This window comes from Leptinotarsa decemlineata, unplaced genomic scaffold (genome assembly GCF_025532065.1).
Source record: "Leptinotarsa decemlineata unplaced genomic scaffold, Ldec_3_MD MMD2_tig00026299_RagTag_RagTag, whole genome shotgun sequence".
Taxonomy (NCBI): Eukaryota; Metazoa; Arthropoda; class Insecta; order Coleoptera; family Chrysomelidae; genus Leptinotarsa; species Leptinotarsa decemlineata.
In genome coordinates, this window is record NW_027412676.1 from 6,491,221 (window position 1) to 6,518,241 (window position 27,021).

The following is a 27,021-nucleotide window of genomic DNA, read 5'->3' on the forward strand; positions in this document are numbered from 1 at the left end:
GATACCGGCTTGCCGCACTAAGGCAGAAATCTCAGCCGGACAGATGCAGAACGCTGTCATTCTTGGCTCACTGCGCTTGCTCAGGGCACATGATTCTCAGACCCAATGATCTATTACCCCACGGTGTGGCGAGTGATCGTTGGTTGATAATGCTGGCGCGCCCTCCCGAATGTTTTGGGGCTCGGGGGATAGGGCCTGAGCAGCGCTTACTACGGTAAAAAATATTAACAATAATAATAATAATAAAACTGGACCAGTTTTAATGATTTTTGTTGTTTTGGCTTTTGTCTTAATCGGGAATAGGATAAAAGGTATTGAAATATTATATTTCATCATCAAAAATAATAATAATAGTAGTAATAATAATAGAGAACTCAAGAACGGCTGGACCAATCGGTATGATTTTTGTGTTTTTGGATTTGTCTCCGTTGGAAATAGGATGATAGGTATTGAAATAGGATAATTCATAATAATAACAATAAAAGAACTGAAGACCCATTTTCATGAATTTTGTCTATTTGGATTTCTCTTCGACAGGAATCGGATGATATGTGATGAAATATGGTATTTTATCAATGAAAATAATAATAATGATAATAATGAAATGACTCAGGAACAGCTGGAGCCGTTGTTATGATTTTTTTTTAATTTGTCTTCATCGGAAATAGGATAATAAGAACTAACATATGGTATTTCATCAATGAAAATAATAATTATAATGATATTGAAAGAACTTAAGAAGACTAGAACATTTTTATGAATTTTGAGTTTTTCGATTTGTCTTCGTTGGGAGTATTGAAATATGAAATTTCATCACTACAAATGATAATGATGAGAGAGGCAAATTATCAGTAATAATATTGGCGTGTTATCATAAAACGTAACTGACAGCTCATTTGTTATAACAAAGTGCAAGTGACAGTTCACGTTATGTTGTCTATGTCTATGGTTTGTTTTGAATTATCGCAGAGTTGACCGGTTATGTGTTTGTTTTTACGCAAGAATTATTATAATACAAATCTTTCAGTGACGGTATTAGGTATTATTAACAATGCCGCGGACAAGAAGATCTGATCTTTTTCGACAAAGCAGTAATGCAATTATGATTCAAAACATCGCGAATGTCTCATTGTTGGTGAAAAATTGGAAGAACGCGATATAGTGCATATACGTCGCGATGCTAGGTAACTGAAACAAATATTCTTATATGTTTAATCAAAAAAATTCGACCAGACGTGGCATACTTTATTCGTTCTTGCGCCTGATAACAGAATGAAAAATGTCGTTTATCAGATGCAATTTCCAATTAGATTGGCATTTGCAATGACTAATAATAGCTCCCAAGGCCAAACAGTGTTCGATTGTGGCTTGGATTTGAGCACACCATATTTTTCACACAATTATACGCGGCATGCTCTCAAATGAGCAAATCATCCAGTTTGTTTGTGTTGGCTGAACATAAACTAACGAAAAATATTTCACACACTGTATCATTAAGGGGTTAATCTAATTTGTAAGTGTTATTGTTCTGATAGGAATAATTTATGGATCAGTATTTGCGAGACTTTGACTTTTCGAAATATAAAACCATCGAGATAAATGGTGATAATGAATTAGATTCAGTTTTGAAAACAAAAATGGAACCTAACTTTTCCATATTTCAAGATAACTTTAGGAGTATTATTAAAAAAATTCTATAATACTAGAAAAACTTCAATATAAATTTCAATAAATTTAAAAGGTATATTTTTAGGTGAGAATATTTTTTTGGGAAGGAAAGGTTTTGGCTTTCTACTTCTTCAATACAAAAAAATGAGGGAATCTTTCAAGATAGAGAAGTAGAAAATCAAAAACATGAATTTGATATTATTATATTTAAAGAAACTTGGTATATTTCACACACAAATATATTCAAGCTACCAGGATATGATACTGTTAACAATGCAGGGCAATATAATAAGATCTACGGAGTAGTTGTCTTTATTAAAAATAATTCATAATTCTGTCATATAAAATACAAATCTCTTGGGTGTTATAATCAGCAAGAAAGGTGAGGAAAAAATTGTTCTTTCAGGGATTCCAAATCATATTATATCATACTATACAATGGAAGTTTGAACTAATGAAATTCATCATGAAGCATTGTGAACCACCTTCAAACAAACAAACGTAGAAGTATCAGTTCTACATTAGTTTGAAGGTGATTTGCATGTAAGTCATTCTTATTATAAATTTTTTCCAATTTTTATAAAAAAAACTTTCATACTTGATCTATATCTATATATTTTTGTATAGAGCTTTTTCGTTATTTTCACCTCATACTATTAATACTGTGCATAATTTACTAAAAATTGTCTCTCTATATTACAAATGAAGATCGGTTATCACTATATACAAAATAACATAGGAATGGTTTCCCGTATTTCACAGTGACATTATCGAAATAACCGACATTTTCTTATTTCTCTCTTGTATTGCTTTCTTCTCTTCACTGGATACAGAATCCCAAGGCTGAATTTCTGCAGATCCATAGAATAAGTAGAATATGTTTGGAATCAATAACATCACTGCTGCGACCGTAAAAATGATCCTCCATTCAGAAATGTCACTCTGAAAAAAAATTAAGTTGAAAATAAAATAGTTTTTCTTTTCTTTGAGGTCCATAGTTCTGAAATCATGAAACACTTTTTTTGCAATGATCTGTCTCATTTCTTGATCCCTATATCATCAGGTAACAGGAATACTACGAAACGAGAAATAGAAATCTTCTTTAAAACAATACATGCCAATACAAATACGGCTAGGGTAAGTCAAGAAGAGAGAAATGAGTTGTTTGTCCAAAAAAAATCAATTTTCGTTCTTTCGATTTTTTTGTGTAATTTCCCTCACGTCCCGGCTGCAAACATGATAGAATGTTCTTGTTATCGAAATTCTCTTTGATTTTTCTTTTAAAGGAAAACTGTTTTACCCGCGCGACTTGGGAAGTAAGCTGGTTAGGTTAGGATAGGTTAGGTTACGAAATGTGTGATCAGGCGAGGCGAACATAAGATGAGAGGGAGATATCAATTAGTGGAGATAGAAAGAGAGAGAGAGAGTTACGTTTCGTATATTACCATAGGGGTAAGAGAGAGAGAAAGGGGATGCGAGCACACATTTACGGTCGAGTAGGCTCTGAAGAAATATAAGAGACCTGTCATACGTTGCCACTAATTTGAGCAGGAGATTTCAATGTTGATTTCGCGTCCGTAGATGGACAAAAATCGATGCAGTTTTTTTAGATACAACGTGGTCACATATACATAATCACTTATGTCTCAACTTTCCAAAGGAAAGGCCATGAAAATATCCAGTTTTCCTCTTAAACTTCCTCTTGAGGTGAATCTCTTTGAACGTATTACCTAAAATTGGTTATCATTTGGCATGGAAATTTTGTACATTCGCTTCCGTCTTGATCAAGTCAGATTTTCGTTTCTATTTCCAAGCCATATTTATCCGTAGTGATATCAAACATAAATCTCTTGACCTCGAAACATTTTGTATTGAGCGTGATTTTGAAGTATGTGGCATCAAACTCCTTATCTCACAAATTACCATTATCACAGTCTAAAGATCTGCTTGCATTGAATATTGCTCTGTTTTCTTGGGTAAGCTTGAAGAACTTTTAATCTTTCACAAAAATATACGCGACTAATATTACTCGGAGACTCCAACATAAACTTCTTGAGACTTTCTTCGAATCGTATTAATCTGATTTGTCTAACAAATTCTTTGGGACTTGAGGTTACTATCAAAGAATATACCAGAGTTGATAATGGTTCAGAAAGCTGTATAGACAATATACCCACAAACTTTAATGGAAACAGCTATGAATCTGACGTTATTGATTTACGCCTCTCTGATCACTATGCGCAATTTATAAACATAAATAATATCAAGCAAGTTACAAATGTCCCTCTCTACAGAAGAAGTATAACATCCTCAGGTATTCTCGAACTCCAGACATCGCTACAAAAAGTTAATTGGAGCATATTCAATGACAATAGCTCTTCTGACGTTATGGTAGATTTTCAATTGCATCTCTATGTAAGTCTAGTCCATAAATCATTTCCCAATGGATAAGTCTCCTGTGAGTCCGACTGAACTCTTGTTAGCTGGTTCAACGATGACTTAAGAAAAATAAGAAACACAGTTCATTCCATAAAAACAATCTATGACGTGACTAACGATCCTAATCATAGACAAGTTTTTAATTATGTTAACTATGTATATCATAAAGCTATATTGGAATAGAAAAGGTCTGTTTTTGGTAAATTCATCAGTGACTCAGATAATAAAACCAGAGATAGCTGGAAACCCATCAAATTTGAAGAAATTAAAAATAACTCTCCTTAAACCTGTGGTGATATCACACCTCATGAATTTAATACGTTTTTTACTACCATAGCTGAAACTATAATTAGTCAACTATCTTCTAATAATAATATTGCTTGCCCATCATCTCTAGATGCTAGTCTTAAACCTTCTTCAGCAGGATCTTTCTTCTTTAAACCGGTAACCACCTCTGAAGTTTTCAATGCCATCAATGAGTTGAAAAATGCCAGTTGCTTTGATGTCTATACCCTGAATAGTAGAATAATAAAAGAAACGAGTTCTTTTTTGATCGAACCACTCACATGCCTATTCAATGCATGTATAAGAGCGGGTACTTTCGCAGGTGAATTTAAAATCCGTAAGGTCATTCCAGTTTTTGGAAAGGGCGAAATAAACCTCCTTGAAAATCATCGACCCATCTCCATCGTCCCTATATTTGACAAAATTATTGAAATTATTAAAAAAAAAAGACTATATATCTACTTTGATATTCACAATCGCCTTAACACGAATCAATATGGCTTTTGAAAATCTTGTTCTACTATACAAGCTGTTGTTCTTGTGGTCAAGAGCATAGTTGATAGTTTTGAACAAAAACAGCAGAGCTTGGCCACATTGTGCGATTGGAGCAGAGCGTTTGACTGTGTTTCTCACCACAATCTACTAATGAAACTGAATTTATACGGGATCAGAGGAGTTGCACTTTCCCTCTTTTGCTCTTAGTTGAACAATCGTAAATAATGCGTTGATCTTGGTGAAAATAAAAAAAAGATCTTTTGCCAATCGAATCTGGAGTACCACAAGGCTGCGTTCTGGGACCTACTTTTTTCATCATTCATACAGGATATAACATAAGTACGTTAAAATATTTAAGTGACGTATTTCTGAGACAATTTCAAGAAAAAAAGTCTATATGAACTTGTGTCCGAAAATGCTTCGTTTCGGAGATACGGGGTGTTGAAATTTTTTTGGTTGCTTTTTGAAAATAACTCTTGCAATGACGTGTGAAATCATATTTCGTATTAATGTTCATGTAACATTTAGAGGGCGCTGGGTACGCTGCCATTATTTATTTCAAATTGCCCTAACTTTTTTGACAGTAAACTTTTGGTACTTTTCATGAAAACACCTAATTCCTAAACCTTCTCCAAGTAAAAAAGGTACAATTTGTCAACTACGCTAGAGGTGATCGTTTTCGAAATATTTACAATTTTCTATATCGATGCATATTACTTAGCTTCTAGGGCGCTAAGTGAAGTTGCTAAGAACATTACAAAAACTAAGTACGTGGTGCATCCCGTCAAAATAAACAACTTTTTCCTATAAAATGTTTACCGGAGAATGATTCGTTTTCGAAATACTGATTGTTGAAATTTTGAAGTTTTTTGCAATTTTAGTTATTTTCATCAAACTTTATACGCAGTATACCCGTACAGACTTTTTCTAAACCGAGCATTATCGAACTGCTTATTCGATCCAAATTTAAAAAAAATGTCAGGTTTAATTATTCAATTACAAAGTGCTACATTTCGGAGTTTGTAAAAAAACAATTCGAAGAAGTACTATGTAATTTATTAGGAAAATTAACATATAAAAATTGAACGAAACAACTATTACAACAACTGTTCAAAGTGACGACCCCCAACAGTAATACAAGTTTCTGCTCTCCTCATCAAAGAATTCCGCACCCGTTGAAAAATGACCGGAATGTTTCTCATCGTTTCGCAGCAAGCTATGATGCGATCCCTCAACATTTCTTCGTTTTCAATGGGGCTAGCAAAAACTAGTGATTTTAGGTGTCCCCAAAAGAAAAAATCGACGGGATTGAGGTCCAGTGACCTCGGGGTGAGCGGCGGGGGATCACTGTCTCTCTCTTATGGGTGTTTGACAATCCCCCGGTGCAGACCACACGGCACTCACCCAGTAAAGTTATCGGTCAACCACCCAATCCCGCACCTGCGGATAACAGGCGTTGGCCGATTTCAAGCTAGATGTGTGGGAGAGGTGTCTCGCAAGAGCCCTCGGCGGTTACTCATCCAACGCTGGAAAGGTAGCTTTCCTAACATGAGTGCCCCTTGGGGTAACGTAAGGGTATGTGGTGCAGACCACACGGCGTACACCCAAAAGTTGTTGGTGAACCGTCCTATCCCGCACCTACACGGGTAATGGGTGCGACATCTTCGACATATGATGTGTGGTAGAGGATGCTCGTGAGAGTCCTCGACGGTTACTCATCAAACGTTGGAAAGGGAACTTTCCTAACATGAGTTCTAGGGGGGAGGTGAGTGCCCGCTCGCGGCTGGAGTCTAGTGAGCCTCATCTCCAACTGGCGTTGGCCTCTTAGGGACAGCGGCTCCGCTAGCGGGTAAAGGGATACAGGGTTGCGGTAATCCATTCATGGGTGCATTGCAGCCCCATTCTGAGGCACTGGACGGCTTATGCTGTTCCGTGATCCTCGCCTGCTTCTGTACGGATCCGAGCGTTCGAGGTGTCGGGGCTCTTGTCCTTCCGGGCTCTAGTATCCGAGTCTAGTCTTGGAGGGCACCAAGGCAGACGCTTTAGGTGTCGGACCCCGGTTGGACAGAGCTACTAGTATCCGAGCTTAGGACCCCGACCGGCCACTTCAGGGACCATATTCCCAATTGATTTGGCATGGTTGGCGGGGGCAGGTATGCGACGCGAGCACTCTCTGGCGAAAGAAGAGCTTAGTTAACTTGTACGAACGTTCGGTCGAACGCTGCCGATGGTCCTGTCTCTTGGTTAGCCACACTAAGTAGATGTAAGGAAGCAATTCCGGGTTCGGTGAGCGGGAGGAAGCCCTGCGAAATCCTGTGGGTGCGGGGTGAGGGGCGGTACCCGCAAGGATTTCCCTAAAATCCACCCCTCCACACCCGATCGCATCCAACGCCAGGGTGCGTCTGGGGGGCCTAACCGGCCCCCCAGGCCACTCGGTGCGGTCGTAACTATGACTCTCTTAATGCTCAGTGCCTCCTCTTCCTATCCATCGTTGGGGATATGCTATGTCGGAAAAATTTCTTGCTATCACACTAAAATGAGCAGGAGCTCCATCGTGCATAAACCAAGAGTGACTTCGGAGACCAATGGGAACATCTTCCATAAGTTGTGGAACCTCGTGTTCCAAATGATGTAGGCATGTATCTTCATTCAAACGTAAGGGAATAAAATAAGGCCCAATTAAATAATCCCCAATTATGCCTACCCATACATTGAAAGGGAATCTGTCTTGGAAATGAGTTTGCGTTATCGCATGTGGGTTATCTTCCGCCCAGATGTGGTTGTTATGGAAGTTCATGATACCATTTCTTGAAAAATTAGCCTCATCTGTGAATAGGATTTTCGATAAAATTTGCGGTCATTGTTCAACTTTTCTTTGAAGCCATTGAGCAAATTCGATACGTGGTTGGAAATCATGTAGCGTAAGTGCCTGGGCACGCTGAATATGATAAGGATATAATTGCTGTTCCTTTAAAATTCTGTAAGCTGTCATGTGACTCACATTTAAAGTTTGACTAATTTTTCTTGTACTTGTCTCTGGATGTTCAATAATTTCTTCGAGAACCGCCTCCTCTAATTCTACAGTTCTTGTAGTCCGTGGCCGTCCTACTGCAGAATTTGTTTCAAAGCTTCCACATTCAGAAAGTCGCCGGAAAAGATTCGCAAATGTCGCTGCACAAGGAGTCACGCGGGATACCTTTCCTGATAGATACGTCTGGCCTCGCTTGAATTTCCGTCAACCAAGCCGCATGCAAAAACCATATCAGCCATTTCAGCATTCGTAAAGTCGGGCAGGGTACCAAAAAATCACTTTATAAACTCCGAACTGTGAATTTGTCAAATAATAGTTGAAAATGTGACAGCGAACAAACAAACAAACTTCCATAGCCTACTTGATTTAATTAACTTAATTTGCAAGCGGAGAGTGACGAAAATTATTGAAATCAAATTTGGCTATAAAGTAATATGCATCGATATAGAAAATTCTAAATATCTCGAAAACGATCACCTCCAGCGTTGTAAAGGGGGTGTACCTTTTTTACTTGGAAAAGATATGGAAATTAGGTTTTTTCATGAAAAGTACCAAAAGTTTACTGTCAAAAAAGTTAAGGCAATTTGAAATAAATAATGACAGCGTACGCAGCGCCCTCTAGATGTTTTATAAAAATTAATACGAAATTATGATTTTCTATGTCGAAAAAAACCCGGGAACCGAATTTTGTGCAAATAACTTATTTTTTGCAAAAGTTATTTTTAAAAAGCGAACAAAAAAAATCAATTTCAACACCCCGAATCTCCGAAACGAAGCATTTTCGGACACAAGTTCATATAGAATTTTTTTCTTAAAATTGTCTCAGGAATACGTCACTTCAATATTCTAACGTATTTATGTTACACCTTGTATAAATAACTTCTTCCACTTATTACCATATGCGTAATCTATGCCGATAATACAACTCTTTTGTGTACTGACCAAAATTGTGAGAACTTGCTCGCCACAATGAAAACTACGGTGAATCAGGCTGAGAAATGGTTCAATGCTAACCTTCTGAAACTAAATAAAGATAAATCTCAAACTATCACATTCTCTACAAATAATAATATAGCAAAAGATGAAACTGTCAAACTACTCTGAATTGTTCATACCGTATCGAAGAATTAGGCTCGAAACTTCCCAAATATCTATTTCTACTCAGTCTCTATTGGAAATTCATCACCACCAAAATGAACATTTGACCAGTTCACACGTTCATGAACATGAACACTAGAGGTGCCAATCTCTTAAGACCACGCAGGCTGAAACTACACAAATCCTCGATCAATAACTCAATGTTAACATTTATAATACATTGCCACCTACTGTTGAAGATCTACCTATATTTAGTTTCAAGAGGTTTACCAAAAATTTCTTGACAATACATTATTTTTAAGTGTCAACGAGTATCTGGCCACACCAACTCACATGTTTGAATCTTAATCATTTTAATTATTGTTGCCTTTAATTACCACATATTTTTTTTCAATTTTAGTTACAATATTATTTGAATCATGTTTGTATCTCTCATATTCATCTGCGTCACCACTGGTGATAGTTGTGTTTTTTTTTTATCTTATTTGTAACCTATTCGAAATGTTTGTTGGTTGTTCATATCTTTGTATGACTCAAACGTTATTGTTTTGACTTGCTACAAATGTATTTTTTTACTTAACGTGGTTAAATAAGCTATCTATCTATACGTAGTGATGTTCAGATATGAGAAGTTATTTGATTTTATCATTCTAATTAGATTGAAAAAAAAAATCACAAATTCAAATATTTGGGTCTCATTACACTATTGTTTCAGGAATATCTTGATTTTTATGTGATATTTCAAATATTCAGAAGTTTTTCAGAAGACGATAAAAAATTATGTCCTACGATCTACAGAATTTTCCAAAACTTATTTATCGCATCAATATTTTCAACTATTTTCTCGAATTTTGAAATTCAAAATTCCACTTTGTCAGTTGACGAAACATATATGAATCAAAAACGTAATTAACTTCACATGACTTCAAAGAAACCATTGTATGTTTCATGTGGACTTTCTCACCTCATCATCAACTACTATCTGCACTAATATCGGTGCAAATATCGATATGAAATTCGAGGAACTGTTGCACATTGCCATTATAATTCCAGCAAAGTTTGGAGACAAGTCCAAGTGATTCACCATATATCCGCTAGTGGCTGCTGATTGAGCTCCTACAGCTGTTACTAACAGCAAAACTGATACAGTTGGACCACTTTTCGATAGGAAGCCAAGTATGAGAAATGATGCTGCTGGGATTAGAGTCGCTGAAATAAAAAAAAAACAATTAATACAAATGCATGATATAACTGAAGGACCTTTTTTTATAAACCAAGCTCTAAACAAATTTATTTGCTTTCTCAAAGTGAGAAGTATTGAATAAGTTGACACTTCCTGAAATTGAGCTCTCTTTTGGATGATCATGATCATATCTGTGTTCTGTGAATTCCGTAGTAGAATATTTTTTCATGATTTATATTCAGCTGCAGAAAATTTTATATTTTCAATTCATAAATGGAATCAATACCACAAATACTTACGTCAGCGGGTTGAAATATTAAAAAAGCCAATACAGCAGTGACTACCAAATTAAAAAATGAAAATGACCTTAGTCGATCTAATGTAATAAATATACATTTGCTATAGTGTTAATGTGATTTATTTTGAAATGTATTCCTTTCACAAGTGTTCGGAATAAAAACAGAACAGTAATTAAATGTCCGCAAGAAGAGTGAGCTATTTCTTCTGTGATTTCTGAATGAATAAGCTGTGGCTGTTTTCGCAACTTTTCTTGGTGAAGTTCCTTCTTCGAAGACTAAATTAATGCTATAAACTATAAATATAATGAATGATGTGTGAAAGCTATGTTCTGGGTTAGTTGGCTTTGGTCTGAGGGTTTTGTGCCTGACGTTTCGTCTACGGTAGACATTAACAAAAATGAAGAGGCAATGAACGAATGGTTCTCGCTGTCCTCAAAGAGATATTATAGAAATGATTCGCCTCACCGTTTTTTCCATTGATAGTGGGTGTTACTTCGTTCCTATTCATTGAATTGGGTGCCTGATATGAGAGCAACTGAGCAAAGGTAACCAGATTTTCTCAGTGGTAATTCCCCCTTTTTTCCGGTTGAAATTTTTCATTTGTTGATGAATTAATGTCGTCCGCCTGTATAGTTTTACATAGAACTCTGAATTATATCGAGGATTTGGAAATCTATGAACGAAATAACGGGAGTGCATGCTTCGTTTCTCCTAATTTGTCGGATATATCCTGGGCGACAATTTTCTTCGTGTTCAGAGTGCTAAATATCTACACTTTGTATTTTCGATAATAATCGATTCAAATGTACGAGAAACTTGGTGAACCCCTGGTGTTGCTCAAAGTATCCAAACACAAAATATTCACGATTCAGCACCAGAGAGAGTAGTTTGGACCCACCATAGGTCAGTAATGCTAGATTGAACCAATACATTGACTCAACTATCTTCTTAGGAAAACCCTAAGTATAATCAAGCATGTATATTCTCTTCACGAAAACGCCATCTTTGGGATTTATCTGCGATTATTAGAAATAATCGAGTATACACCAGGTATACAGTGTGGTCCAGTAAGTCTGCAACAAATGGGAAACTTTTTTATTATCGATTTCTCACAAAATTTTATTTCTGACAGAAGTTGGTGCATGTTCCTAGTGTAGATACCTGAAATGGCTTTATGACAAACACCATACAGGATAGGCCAAAAAATATAAAGTTCGTTCAAGAGTAAAGTACCCTTATTTAAAAAAATATAGAAATATGTTAAAGAAAAACGTTGCTTAGAATCAAAAGTTATGTAGAAATACGAAGTAATGGCCTGCTATTCGAATTTTTATTTTTGGAAAATTTAAAATTACCCCGTAAAATTTACTCGGATTTGTATTTTTTAGGTGACCGTCAACTTCATGTTTGTCGCAACGATATTCAACCGAACTCTAGAATAAAACAAATACTCTTTTTAACAAGGCAAATACTTTACTAATTAATTGTTCATAGGAATAAACTGTCAATTAAAGTATAAAATTTCTTTCATTCTGAAAACAATGCCTCAACTAGAACTGATATTAAAAAACAATCCAAAATATATCGCGAATAGCCATGTACAAAAAACACATACGCCCCAAAACCATACTGTAGTTTGATAGTGTGACTTCTTAAAACTTGGCTGTAAAACGTTTTCATATTTGTCCTTAATCAAAAATGCCTCGCCCAGTATTATTAACGTTAACTGAAAAGGCAGAATTAGTTTTAATCTGTGGTGATAGTTATAAAACAATGGGCGAAGCTGCAAATATTTTCAACGAGCGGCATCCAGACAAACAAATTTGCTATTCAAGTGTAAGTAGAATTTTAAAGAATTTCAAACAGACCGGCTCACTAGAATATAAACATAATACGGAGCGTACGAAACCTGTATGCACAGAAGAAAACCAGCTTGACGTACTTCAGTAGTAGAAAATCCTAGAAGGTCCACCCAAGAAATTAGTGATTATACCGGCATAAAAAAAGGACGAAATACCGATCCTCGATGGCCTCCTCGTTCTCCAGACCTTACACCTCCAGATTATTTCTTATGGGGGATACTTAAAACAAAAAGTCTACAGAGATCGCCCCTTCAATAATGTAGATGAGCTTGAAACTTCAATACGAGTTCATTGCAGAAATATTCCCGCTAATGTGTTGTGATCTACATTGAACGAATTTTATGAGCGAACAATTAGATGCATCGAAAGAGAAGGTGGACATACAGAGACGCTTCGATAATTTTTATTGTTATCACCTGTTAAGTTACCAACTGTATGTTTCTGTAGTATCGCTTATTGGTTCATTTTTGTTCATGGATATCCGCGATAGATTTTGACAGTTTATTTATATGAACATTATACTCAGTAAAGTATTTGCCTTGTTGAAAAGAGTATTTGTTTTATTCTAGAGTTCTGCTAAATATTGTTGCAACAAACTTGAAGTTGACGGTCACCTAAAAAAATACAAATCCAAGTAAATTTTACAAATACACTTCAATTTGATAAAAAATACTCCAAACTGATTTGATTGTGGCTACTTCAAATACATATTAAATCAAAATAGTAAAAATATGTATCATACGGGTAATTCAAAATTTTCCAAAAGAAACAAAATCGAATAGCAGGCTATGACTTTGTATCTAAACATAACTTTCAATTCTGAGCAACTTTTCTCTCCAACATATTTCTATATTATTTGAAATAAGGGTACTTTACTTCTGAACGAACTTTATGTTTTTTGGCCTATCCTGTATGATGTTTGTCATAAAGCTATTTCAGGTACACTTGGTATAGTTTTAGAACATGCATCAACTTTTGTCAAGAATAAAATTTCCTGAGAAATCGATAATAAAAAAGTTTCCCATTTGTTGCACACTCAGTGGACCACACTGTATAGTTGCAAGTCGTTAGCTTAGGTTTCAAATAGTTGCTTTGCAGAGAAAGCTGCAAAGAAAGTAAGAGGACGAATCTCATTCGGCGGTCGATATGGAAACTTGGTTTCTCAACTAGCCACCTTCGAGAGCTTCGTTGAATCTTCGATGAATCTTTCGTCGATCCCATATATGATTGAACGAACTTTGTTGAATATGCACAAACTGTGAAATGATGTATGTGGACTGTATTATACTTTTAATGAATTATTGATAAACAATTTCGTCTTATTCTACGAGTGACGCTGTACTGCCTCCCTCTTGCGAGTCTGGACTACCATCCCTGCCTGCGCGCGCGTCCATGTCTTCCCTTCGTGCCGACATGCGTGGACATATTACAAAATAACAGTTTATCAATGGACAGGATCGTCTCCAACTAATCAAAGCCCATTTGACTTGAAAATTGTCCAATGATCTTCGTAAGGAAAGATGTTCGTGCTCACTTATACTGAAGCTCGTCCTTTGACAACAGTTGAGTTCAACAATGCATCGTCGATTCAACCTAGCACCACTGATGAGACTTGTGGTAGGTCTGAACAGCTGTAGTATCGAGTTCATTATTCTTTTTCGTTAATGGATCGGCTGTGACAAAAATGCATCGTGAATTTATCACAGATTCTCGTTCATAGTGAACAAAAATTTGGTCTGTTAGTAGTAGAGATACATTTCTTTACAAAATGCTCTCCTCCAAACAAAATTGCAAAATCAATGGTTCTTAATTGGTTGATGAGTTGATGGGTCTGAACAGCTGTAGTATCGAGTTCATTATTTTTTTTTCGTTAATAGATCGGCTGTGACAAAAATGCATCGTGAATTTATCATAGATTCTCGTTCATAGTGAACAAAAATTTGTTCTGTTAGTAGTAGAGATACACTTCTTCACAAAATGCTCTCCTTCAAACAAAATTGCAAAATCAATGGTTCTCAATTGGTTGATGAGTTTCACTCATGAAATGACCCATGTTGTGTCATGTTGGCACAGGTCCTTTTTTGTAAGTGGTCAAATGAAAAAAATCGTTTCAAACTTCATTTGCAATCTATCTCAATCAGGTTCAAACTTGCCTCATTTATTTCATTATCATGTATAGAGTATAAAAAATTAAATTTGCAAAAAATTTGTTCTGATTCAGTTTCGAAATATAACCTTGAAATGAAAAACCTTCACCATTCTTTTCTACCGAAATAGTAATAGCAAAATGAAACTCACCTATTGTGGATGCACACTTTCTACACCAAGTTGTGGAAATGATGTTGTTATTTATCAAATAATCTGATAAATAGGAAAACACGTAGGTCATTATGAAATTGGTCAAGTAAGGAATTGCCGATAGGAGCCCATTCTGGAAGAAATATCCATCATAATACACGTTCACTTGAGCTTATTTTCAAAAAATCATCACCTGTTTCATGTTAAATCCAATAATTTTATTCATGTAAGTTGGTATTTCTGAGAGCAAAGTATTGTATCCCCATACAGTACCTACTTGCGAACATAAAACTGCCCATATTGGTACGGACGTTACAATTGATTTCCAAGGAGTAGGAGGCTGAAATAGAGAAAATGAATCACGATCAATACGACACATTCTGTATAACCGATTTCTTATAACTATCTATCCTATTTTTTACAGACATGATTAGTTCGTAGTGCTGAATGTATGAGCCACTTGTTGTTGCTTGCTAGCAGAATGATTCAAATTTTTTGGCTAGGGTATACATTTCATGGATCATGGATCAATGATTTCCATGTTAATCTCCTACTTCGTAGTAACGGCTACATCAATCAAAGTGTGATCGCCGAATTCAGAATTCTCCAACGAAATTTCCTAATATTTTTCAAAACAATAAGGAGTGGTAATGGCAATATGTTTCTCATATTCTAAGGCATTCAAAAAGATTAGTAGAATTGAACAATTTTACAATTAGTGAATATTGAAGTCTTGGTTGATGACTTGTTGATTAATACAATAACACTCATTTGATATTCGATGTTTCAAGAGCCAAAGAGAAATATAATTTCCCTCTTTTTATATGAGCATGAATGTTTTTGTGAAGGATTATTTGTTCGTCACTGAATAATCACTTTAGACATAATGAACCATAATTTTGTTACATAAAACGATCATTAATAGTACATAATTATTCAATAAATCCATTTGGAAGTGTTCTACAGTTTCGGTTTCTAATATGTGTAAATTCAGTTCAATTGAATGGGTAGAGTAAAAATAAAACTTCACAATTTTCACTACACTAACATTTAATGCTTACAGTTGTTTCGACACACCGTGTGTTATTAACTCGCGAGTTTTTAAGTCACTCACGAGCTTTGTTCTTCCTTTATTGAGCTCCAATATAACATTTGTAGAAACAAATGGATTCGTTTTCCGATGGCATTCCAGGTTAGCTTCCCAAATTTCTGCTAGCGCAGTTGTCGGTTTATTGGTCAAACTACCAACACTGACATGAAACATGGCAAGTTGACTTGGGTATCACACCAATAGGTGGTTTCACTTATGTCTCGCTTACGTTCACGCAGTTTTTTTTATTAAGTACTTTTCTTGGTTATTCACATTTTGTCTTCAATCGAAGACCGCCTGCCCGGTACTGACGATGCCCAATTTGCTGAAGCAGCTATCTACCGGTGGCTCTTGAATTGAAATCAATATGGGAATTATCAGAATATTTTCCATCAGCATTAACCTTTCTCGATTATATATGTATATGTGTATATATGTATATATATATATATATATATAAATATATATGTATATATATATATATATATAAATATATATGTATATATATATATATATATATATATATATATATATATATATATATATATATATATATATATAAAATCATCACACAATTATTCGTCAACAATGGTAGTGGGACTATGCGGATTATATAGGCCGTTTCAACGCCATCTGAGGTGGCCGAGAATCCGCATACGGATGTCACTATGGGGTTAATAGGGGGTGTTGGGATATATGTAAATGTAATATACCTGATTATCGTGAATATTGATTTCGTGTTGTTGAATAAATTGAATTGGATATCATAAATATCAGAATTTTATGTTCTATATTTTTACAAGCTTCATGTTAGCTTCACCTGTATACATGTATGTATGTATGTATGTATGTAACTCGCAAGCTCGGGATCTGTTTTTGACAGAATTACTGACATTATTGCTTGATCTATTCTCGGGCAGATGGCGATGTACGTAACCTCCTTATATATCGACATTATTACTTGATCTATTCGCAGGCAAATGGCGCTGTACATAACCTTCTTGATATATTGAAATTATTGCTTGATCTATTTGCGCGCAGATGACGCTGTACGAAAATATCAATGGTCAGTTTTCTAAACAATATACGGCTGATTGATCCCAAAGTTTAGATAAAATGAATATAGTTCAGAAAGACGGAAAACACGCTTTCATAGCATACGAAACTAAAAAATGAAAAATAAATATAGTTTGAAAAACTGAAAAACACGCTTATACAGAACATCGAACTGAATTTTTTTTAAATAAGTTTAAAACAACAACGAAAGAAAAATAGTAGTATTATTGTGAAAAAAGCGTGGGCGCTTTATACCATATTTTTTGTATATCAAGCGCATGTCGCTTTCTTCACAATAATACTAGAATTTTTCGTTCGTTATTGTTTTAAGCGTATTTGAAAAAATATTTTTAACTTTTCAGTTCGATGTTCTTCAAAAGCGTGTTTTTTAGTTCTTAAAACTATTTTTATTGAAAATGAATCTAATATACTCTCAGCAAAAATCATATCAAAATATTTTTTTTCATAAACTGATTATTATCAAATCAGTCATTTGGGAGAAAACCCCGTCTGTCCCGGCTCAAGAAAGCATTGAAAAACTAATAGACTGTTCTCGTTATTAAAATTTGGCAGGCCTGGGAACTTTTTTGTTTTCTCACAAGTTTCAATTCACAGACAAGGGATTTCTTTCAAACGACTTATTTGAATTGATTCTAATTTCTACACGTTTTGTGTTCGTTTTCTGTTTCACCATCAGATGCTTCATGTACAGGCAAAACTGGATCGCAATGAAGTCACTTCAGATGTCATAATCTTGAAATATTACATTCACCTTCTTTCCAATCGGTTCCTTGAAGCTCTCGATGAAATTTAGCTCTGCCTCTGATATACTTCGGTGTTCTCTAGGTGTACTGGTACCGAAAACAAAATAAATAACGACCCATGTGAATCCAAAACCTCCATATAAATAATTCGCAAATGGCCAACCTAGAGAAGATGATGAAATAAATCCAACTATTGGCATGGTGAAGATGGTTCCCAAAGCGGCACCTGAAATATCAATTCGAATATTATTTATTGAATGAAATCAATGACACATCTTGTTGCATATCAGTAGTTCGAAATTTCATTGTCTGAATCGATATTATTAGAAAAAAAGGGGGTTTTAAAATAGAATATAAAGAGAAACAATCATGAATTCAAGTAGGTAGGTAGGTAGGTAGGTCTGAAGTGAGGGGGTCTATTCGACCCTCCACCGTAACCCATAAGGGTTTATTGTGGGTCACACCTATTCACACTCGGCCAAATAAACCCAGCTTCTTAACGAAGCCGATTATTTTGTATGGTGAGTGATTTTTCAGGTCAGATGGTGAAAGTACGGATCTGCCGAACTCAAAGAACCTGATTCGGTCCCCAGCGGGGCAGGCACAAAGTATATGCTCTGCAGTTTCATCATTTTCCAGACAGAGGCGACACACACTGTCTTCCGATAGTCCAAGTCTCTGCATGTGATGATTCAAATGACAGTGACCTGTAAGAAGGCCTGAATACTATTTATTGAATGAAATCAATGACACTTCTTGTTGAATATCAGTAGTTCGAAATTTCATTGTCTGAATCGATATTATTAGAAAAAAGGGGGTATTAAAATAGAATTCTTCAAGAATATAAAGAAAAACAATCATGAATTCAAGTACAATGGATAATTGAACTGTAGATAATCATTATTAACTTTCTTTCAAATCAGTATTCAATTATTTCATACAACTCACTTCTAGGTTGAATTTGGGGGTGACTCTTGATTTTTTCTGAAATGTATTTTGAACAATGTTTTCAATTTCCCGTGTTTTGAACATTAGGTTGAAAAAACATCATCAGATTCGGACGTGTGAATTTGATCACTTGTGAATAAAATCGAAGGTAGAATTGGAATCTCTGGTATGACACCTACCGACGATGCCAACTTGAATGATGAAACATGGAATGAAAGTGCTCTAGTTCTGAGGAGTGGAAAAAGTTTCTACATTAGATTTCTCTACAATGTAAATTGTTGAGTCCTGTTCGGAAAATGAAAACTTAGTATTGAGAAATGATTATCATCTTTACAGATAGATACGTATTCTTTTAACAAATGTCAACGTTTCACAGCAAACTTTCCATTCCAAATCATCAAAAGGAATGATTAGCAATCAGTCAATATGGCAAATGAGTTGGATGTATATCGAATCACAATTATATTGATTTCAAAGGTGAAATTTTTCATATATATATATAGAATAAAAGTGAAATTGTTGATGTAAAAAACTGAAATGATAGTGGTAACAGTTTTCTTTAGTAACACAGAGCATAATTAGGAGTTGAGACCTACTTACCTGATAATGCCAAAGAAGTCAGTCGAGTCCTCTCAGAAACAGGAATCCATTTGGTGAGAGTATTGTGAATGTTACAATAGAAGCATCCTTGGGCTAATCCCATAACTACTCTACAAACTATGACTCCAATTGATCCAAATTTGGAGGCAATTACAGGAATGAGGCACATCGCTGTCGAGTTTATGGACATAGCTCCTAGTAAGAATCTTTTAGGACCATACTTCCTACCCAAATCTGCTACCACTACTTGAAGACAAACGTATCCCCAATAAAATGATGAGAGAATCAGATTTTTATTGGACCATTTGTAAGTCTGAAAAAATGTTTTGATTAAAGTAACAGAGTTTAATTCTATTTTCAGAATTAGGCTTCAGTACGGTTCACAAAAGCTGTTCATTCATTCAGTTTGGAACATACACGAACTTCCATATTGAGAAGGATAATTTCACATTCTTTCTTGTTTGCGTGAGCATTCTCGAAAACAAACCGTGAGATACTCATCCACTGCATTTCAGCATCTATGCTAAAGTCCTGGGTCTTACGGATGGGACAAATTGATCAAACTTTCAATATCCGCACTAGACTTCTGTAAGGCGTTAACTATAACTGAAATTGTTAAATATAAGGTATGATAATCAAGTGAGAATACTCAAGTTTATCTGGCAAAGTGTACGCAAATGTCTATTTCTTTGATCTTCCCAACTCATTTTCAACTTCTCTTACTATGACACTTGCTATCTGCACTTTACTTTAAACTGCTTTGATTTCAAAAGAACTTGATTGATGTAGGACTGACAGAAAACAATAACAATATATATATATATATATATATATATATATATATATATATATATATATATATATATATATATAATGAAACAAACAAAAACAAAATAGCCAGAAACACGTGTCCGCGGTTTGCCCCAATTTTGGAGTGTTGTGTCCACTAATTGTTTCATTTTTGATTTTTAAATCATACCCACTCGATACAATATCTCTTCGTTTTTGTTATATATATATATATATATATATATATATATATATATATATATATATATATATATATATATATTACTATTATTGTTATAAATATGATTTGGAGCTCTATAACTTCTGTTTAATTATCTGCGAGCGCTTTCGACAGCTAGTCGTGCTGTCATCCTCTAGGCCCTACTCTATCTGAACGTGTTGTATGTCCTTTTATACGGTCCGAACGCCTCAATACAGGTATTTTAGGTACTTTAGGTAAACTTGCCTGTATTTGGATTACATCAGGTACTATTCTTTGTGTTGGATCTTCTCCAGGTTTATTGTTTCTAGGAGTGTGTCTCTTTCCTCCTCTTTCATCATGTGTTTTTATTATTGTTAAGATTTTCTCATCTATGGTTTGCAGGTATATTTCGGATATAATGCTAGATGGTGGGGAAACCATCGCTAGTCCATCTGTTTGTTTATGAATTTTTCCTACAGATTCGAAATAATTTTGATTGAGTATTGTATTTAGACTATGTTCCATCTGGTTGATGTAGGTTTTGTCTATGTTTTGGTGTTTTCGTTTATCAGATATGATGTTTATACTTTCGTTGACTGGTATGTTGGGGTACCTGTTTTTTATGTCGAATGAGAATAGTTTAGTGTTCGGGCTGACCTTTGTCGTCGAGATTCTGTCTGTGAGTTCCATTGAATTTTTGACGCTGTGTTTGTTGTTCCTGTTGATTTTGTTTTTCAGTTCATCGGCTATGGTTTTTGAAATATTGTATGAAGGTGCTTTGGTAAAATTGATAACCGATCTTATAGGTTTATTTTCCTTATATATCTTCATCTGTGCGTTGAGTTTTGGGGCTTTTGGGTTGTCGACCAAAACCTACATTAAACAGATGAAACACAGTCTAAATACAATACTCAATCAAAATTATTTCGAATCTGAAGGAAAAATTTATTAACAAACAGATGGACTAGCGATGGAATTCCCACTATCTAGCATTATATCCGAAATATACCTGCAAACCATAGATGAGAAAATCTTAACAATAATAAAAACACATGATGAAAGAGGAGAATGGTTCAGATACGTTGACGATGGACTGTACATATCACAAAACAATGAAATAAGAATAGATCAAATAACAAAAGGAATTAACGAAATAAATCAAAAACTATTGTTCAGCATTGAGAAAGAAAACAACTCAAAACTTAACTACCTGGACATAACCATCGGATATAACCACAACAAAACACAATTTCAAATGTCAATATACAGGAAACCTATACAAACAAGGTCCACCATACCCGCAAGTTCAAACCATCCACCATGACAAAAAATGGCTGCCTATAACGTATTCATATATAGAATGTTAAGGATACCACTCAGCAATAATGTCCGAAACAAAGAACGAAAAATCATATACCAAATAGCGAACGAAAACGGATACACCCAAAAGACAATAGATAAATTAGAAAACAGAATCAAACAAAAAATACAGATCAAGGATCAAGCCACCCCAACAGCCAAAACGACACAACGATGGACAGCATTTACGTACGTAGGACACCAAACCAAAAAACTAACAAACATCTTCAAGCCATTGAACATAACATCACATACAAGCCAAACACGAAAATAACACAAAAAATAAACAGCTATGAAAAAGAAGATGACAAAAACCAAAACGGGATAGACAGTATACAATGCTCGGACTGCAACAAATTCTATATCAAACCAAGAAAAAACCGATCCAATGGTACGATGAGCACAAAAAGGCATACGTTAACCCAATAGTATATAAATCAAACCTCGCAACACACGCCATACAAAACAAACATAATTTCCCCCCACCAAAGAACATAAAACTCATAAAACAAGTCAATAAGGAAAACCGCATGGACATTTGGGAAAACTTAAACATCCATAAATTTAACAGTCATAAATCATTTATCGAGGAACAAGTATAAATCAAAACATAACAAGACCTAACATTCAATATATTAAACAAATCAAGACACACTCCTAGAAACAATGATCCTAGAGAAGATCCAACACAAAGAATAGTACCTGATGTAATCCAAATACAGGCAAGTTCACCTAAAGTACCTGAAGCGCGTGTATTGAGGCGTTCGGACCGTATAAAGGGCCACACAATATTACTTATGATGCACTGTTTGGAACCTTTGGTGTAGTAATGAATACTACTGGAGTTTTTTCATAACACCAAATCGTTATTTCCAACACCTCGGCACGTGTTTTGATCACCAAGTGATCATATTCATACAGTGTGTCTGTCTCACTTCTCACCCCCGTATCTTCCGTAATATTCGAGGTAGAACGATGAAACTCTGGAGACTGATAGAAATGTTCAAAATGCACCTACCACCTGAATGGGGTTGGCCAAAGTGATATACACTGTCCGCCACTCGCGATGGAACACCCCATTTTTACGGTAAAACATATTAGGGGGCATAATAGGCTCAAAATTCCTTCAGATTCGTGATCAGGACTACCAACTTACTACGAATACACTTTTATCCTGAAAAAATTTCAGTCCTGAAAAATCCGAATTTGTCTCACTTCTTATGGAAACACCCCGTATCTTTCGTAATATTGGAGGTGGAACGATAAAACTCTCAGAACTGAAGGAAATGCTCAAAATACACCTACCTCTTGAATGGGGTAGGCCAAAGTGATATACACTGTCCGCCACTCGCGATGGAACACCCCATTTTTACGGTAAAACATATTAGGGGGCAAAATAGGCTCAAAATTCCTTCAGATTCGTGATCAGGACTACCAACTTACTACGATTACACTTTTTTCCTGAAAAAATGTCAGTCCTGAAAAATCCGAATTTGTTTCACTTCTCATGGAAACACTCCCGCATCTTCCGTAATAATTGAAGTAGATTTTTCTTCTTTTTGACATCAAAACATGAACGAAATTGTTTAAGAGAAACTCGACTTTTGTTTTCACATACATAATTTCTTTTTTATTTTGTTGTCAGGAAAGTTATTCCTTCTCAATAAGAGAGAACATGGTTATATTGTAAGAGGAATGGAAACATGTAATCAGTGAGGTTTTAGGATGGTTAATGTTAGTTCATATTCTCATTTTCAACAAAAACAAGGATATTTTGTGGCGAAAAATGTTTTGTAGTTCAAAATGCTTTCGAAGTAACTACTACTTTCAAAATCACATTTTCAATTAAAAAACAAAACAATCAATTTCAAATGATTTAACTGTTGACAATTTAATATTTTCGTGCCTTCTATGACATTTTCCTCCAATCGAACACATTTTCTATGCGCCTTCTATTATTTCCTCCAACTCTTCTCAGTTTTCTATGTGTGATTTCTCTACACGCTTGTACAATTCTTGCACGCAGATCTTCCTTATTTGTTGGCCTATAAACTTATAAAGTTCATTTTTCAAGTTTCCCCATAAATAAAAATCCAGTGGAGTCAAATCTGGGGATCGTGGTGGGCATACTACGAGAAGGCATATGGTCCTATCCATAGATTCCTATTCAACCAAACCCTTGTTATGCCACTATTGTGAACTGATGAACCATCTAACTGAAAAATCATGCTGTGTCTCACATCCAAAGGTAGTTCTTCCAACACATCGGAAAATGTGTTCAAGACAATCAACGAATAGTAGTCCGTTTAAATTTTGATCGAAAAAAATGGCCCTATAATATTTTCCTTCAGGATACCACACCACACATTAACTTTCTGAGATATTTGCTCTCTACAATTCACCACCCAATTTGGATTTTGTTCAGCCCAAAACCTCATGTTTTGGGAAGATACAACACCATTCGTGGTAAAGGTAGCCTCATCACTATAAGATATACTTTAAAAAATTCCTGTCATTGAGATAATTTCCCTGCATCCATAAACAATACTCCATATGGCGGATTTCATCTCCTTCGTGCAAAGTATGTAAAAATTTGGGTTTGATCGCATGCATTTTATTCAAACACCTCCATATTTTACTGCGGCTCATATTGAGTTGAAACGATAAGTTTCTTAAACTAATTCTAGGATCAGCTTGATGAGCCGCCAATATCGTATCATCATCAATATGATGTTTTACAATTTTTCTGTCCTTTGTTACTTGGCCGGTGCTCACGAATAGATTATATATTTTAAGTACAGTTCCAGGGTGTACAGCTACCTCTAGCGGGTGTCTTCTATTAAATTCAGCGGCCGCTTCACCGTAAGACCTCACCCCTTCACCAACAATTAAAACAATTTCAATTTTTGCTTGAAGTGACAGACGTGTCATGTTGAACTTTGTCAATCAAAATGAGCTAATATCAGTTAAAATTGGAACTTCAGAAATAATAAAATATGAACTGGAACTCACGAACAGAAAACAACTGGAACACAGGAACAATATCCAACACAAATACAGGAACAATAAACACAATGGGAACAAAAACATGGCAGAAACAACATGAACAACGCTGATTCAAAGAACAGCAATACTAGAAACAACAAATGCAATGAAAACTGGTCTGGGGGTTGATACAACAAGATCTTTCAACAATATTGTCAGGTTGACAGTAAATATCAATGAGCAACTGTTTTCCATGGTGATTTCAGGGCACCGCATGATTCAATGAAACTGATGTAATTCAATCCCTTCAAATGATTTCAGACAACAATTCAGCAAGTAGGTAAAATAATCTAAATTCTACCTGATTTTTTCTTTGAAAATCAACAGTTGTTTCGGTGTTGCAATGAGTATGAAGAATAATTTTGTTTCGGATGGTAGAATGTTTCCTCAATATTTTGATAAAGTATCCCGCACATTTCTTATGAGAAATGGCTTGCCTTGAATTTTGCCGAAATTTTGATTTGTTGTAGTTCTTGATGTGCTGATTGGAAGTATCCATAACCAAAGCTCAGAATTGTAAAGTTTTCGAGATGTGAACGTTTGAATATAGATTTTTTCCATTTTTGCAGTTTTTGCTCATCAATCGAGAGCTCTCACTTCTGGTTGGTATATATTTTGGATGTTTAGCAACCAGAATTAGTTTTACGAATAATCTTCTTCAGTTATAATAGATGCCGCCATCGATAAATTTTCATACACTGCTATCTCAATACCTGATCTGAGAATGTGGTGCTGTGACATTTTCCTCAGCACCTGTATCTTCCATACCTGAGAGTACTCTCCAGATAGAAAGAAGGAGCTCAGGTATTGGAAGCGAACTATTTTGCGCCGTAATATGTTTTACCTAAAAATGAGATGTTCCATCCAATCCCATTCAGGTGGTACCTCGTTCTACCTCGAATATTACGGAAGATACTGGGGTATTTCCATGAGAAGTGAGACACACTGTATATATATATATATATGTATATATATATATATATATATATATATATATATATATATATATATATATATATATGTCAGTCTGTACCTTTCGATGTCGATTGCCATACTGAATCTCGCCCATTTATTTTTTTTTTAATTCACATATATGAATATAATTGAAAATCAATAAAAGGTCTTTATTTTCATTATTATTATATATACAGGCAGTTTACTTCAGCTGATACCACTAATTGCTATCTCGGAAACGGCCTACAAGGACGGTTAAATGGAACGAAAGGTACCTTTTTAGGGATGCAACACAATGATATTTTCAGATCCATAAAATCATCAACGGTTTGTGAGATATTTGCAAAAAACTGAAAATGACAGATTTAATTTTTTTGCTTTACCGCCTCCATTTTCAATAATATCAAAAAAATTACAGAAAATTTTTGTTGCATTAATTCATGTGCTTTATGGACATTTGGGAAAACTTAAACATCCATAAATTTAACAGTCATAAATCATTTATCGAGGAACAAGTATAAATCAAAACATAACAAGACCTAACATTCAATATATTAAACAAATCAAGACACACTCCTAGAAACAATGATCCTAGAGAAGATCCAACACAAAGAATAGTACCTGATGTAATCCAAATACAGGCAAGTTCACCTAAAGTACCTGAAGCGCGTGTATTGAGGCGTTCGGACCGTATAAAAGGCCACACAATATTACTTATGATGCACTGTTTGGAACCTTTGGTGTAGTAATGAATATTACTGGAGTTTTTTCATAACACCAAATCGTTATTTCCAACACCTCGGCACGTGTTTTGATCACCAAGTGATCATATTCATACAGTGTGTCTGTCTCACTTCTCACCCCGTATCTTCCGTAATATTCGAGGTAGAACGATGAAACTCTGGAGACTGATAGAAATGTTCAAAATGCACCTACCACCTGAATGGGGTTGGCCAAAGTGAAAAGGTCTTTATTTTCATTATTATTATATATACAGGCAGTTTACTTCAGCTGATACCACTAATTGCTATCTCGGAAACGGCCTACAAGGACGGTTAAATGGATCGAAAGGTACCTTTTCAGGGATGCAACACAATGATATTTTCAGATCCATAAAATCATCAACGGTTTGTGAGATATTTGCAAAAAACTGAAAATGACAGATTTAATTTTTTTGCTTTACCGCCTCCATTTTCAATAATATCAAAAAAATTACAGAAAATTTTTGTTGCATTAATTCATGTGCTTTATGATCTGGGTGAACTCATTTTCCAATGCAACGTTCCGTTAATTGAATAACATTATCAATATATGGTTTTTAAATACGGACTTGTATATTATTTTATACATTTTCGTAGTCATTATAATTACAAATTCGTTGATATATCACATCTATATTTCCCGACATTTCTTCCCGAAACCACATCATCACTATCGTTTTTTATTAAGAGATCGAATTTCCGAATGTTACTGGAATCCAGAGTTATCCTGTCGATAATGTCGTTCATTGAGATTATAAATATTTGTATTCACTGAAAACCAACTAAATTTCTGTC

General features: G+C 35.1%; 1 protein-coding gene across 1 annotated transcript in view; it reads right to left on the reverse strand.

Annotated features, from left to right (window-relative positions):
• Positions 1 to 1,964: 1,964 nt before the first annotated feature.
• The window catches only part of LOC111510403 (putative inorganic phosphate cotransporter), a 54,290-nt gene continuing 29,233 nt past the window's right edge, over positions 1,965 to 27,021 (reverse strand). The window contains exons 3-8 of the mRNA XM_023166314.2: positions 19,117 to 19,429; positions 17,577 to 17,794; positions 14,852 to 14,998; positions 14,659 to 14,791; positions 9,981 to 10,225; positions 1,965 to 2,610 (exon numbers count right to left, since the gene is read on the reverse strand). Coding sequence (XP_023022082.2) covers positions 2,425 to 2,610; positions 9,981 to 10,225; positions 14,659 to 14,791; positions 14,852 to 14,998; positions 17,577 to 17,794; positions 19,117 to 19,429 — 1,242 coding nt within the window. The 3' untranslated portion in view covers positions 1,965 to 2,424. The remainder of the gene's footprint in view (positions 2,611 to 9,980; positions 10,226 to 14,658; positions 14,792 to 14,851; positions 14,999 to 17,576; positions 17,795 to 19,116; positions 19,430 to 27,021) is intronic.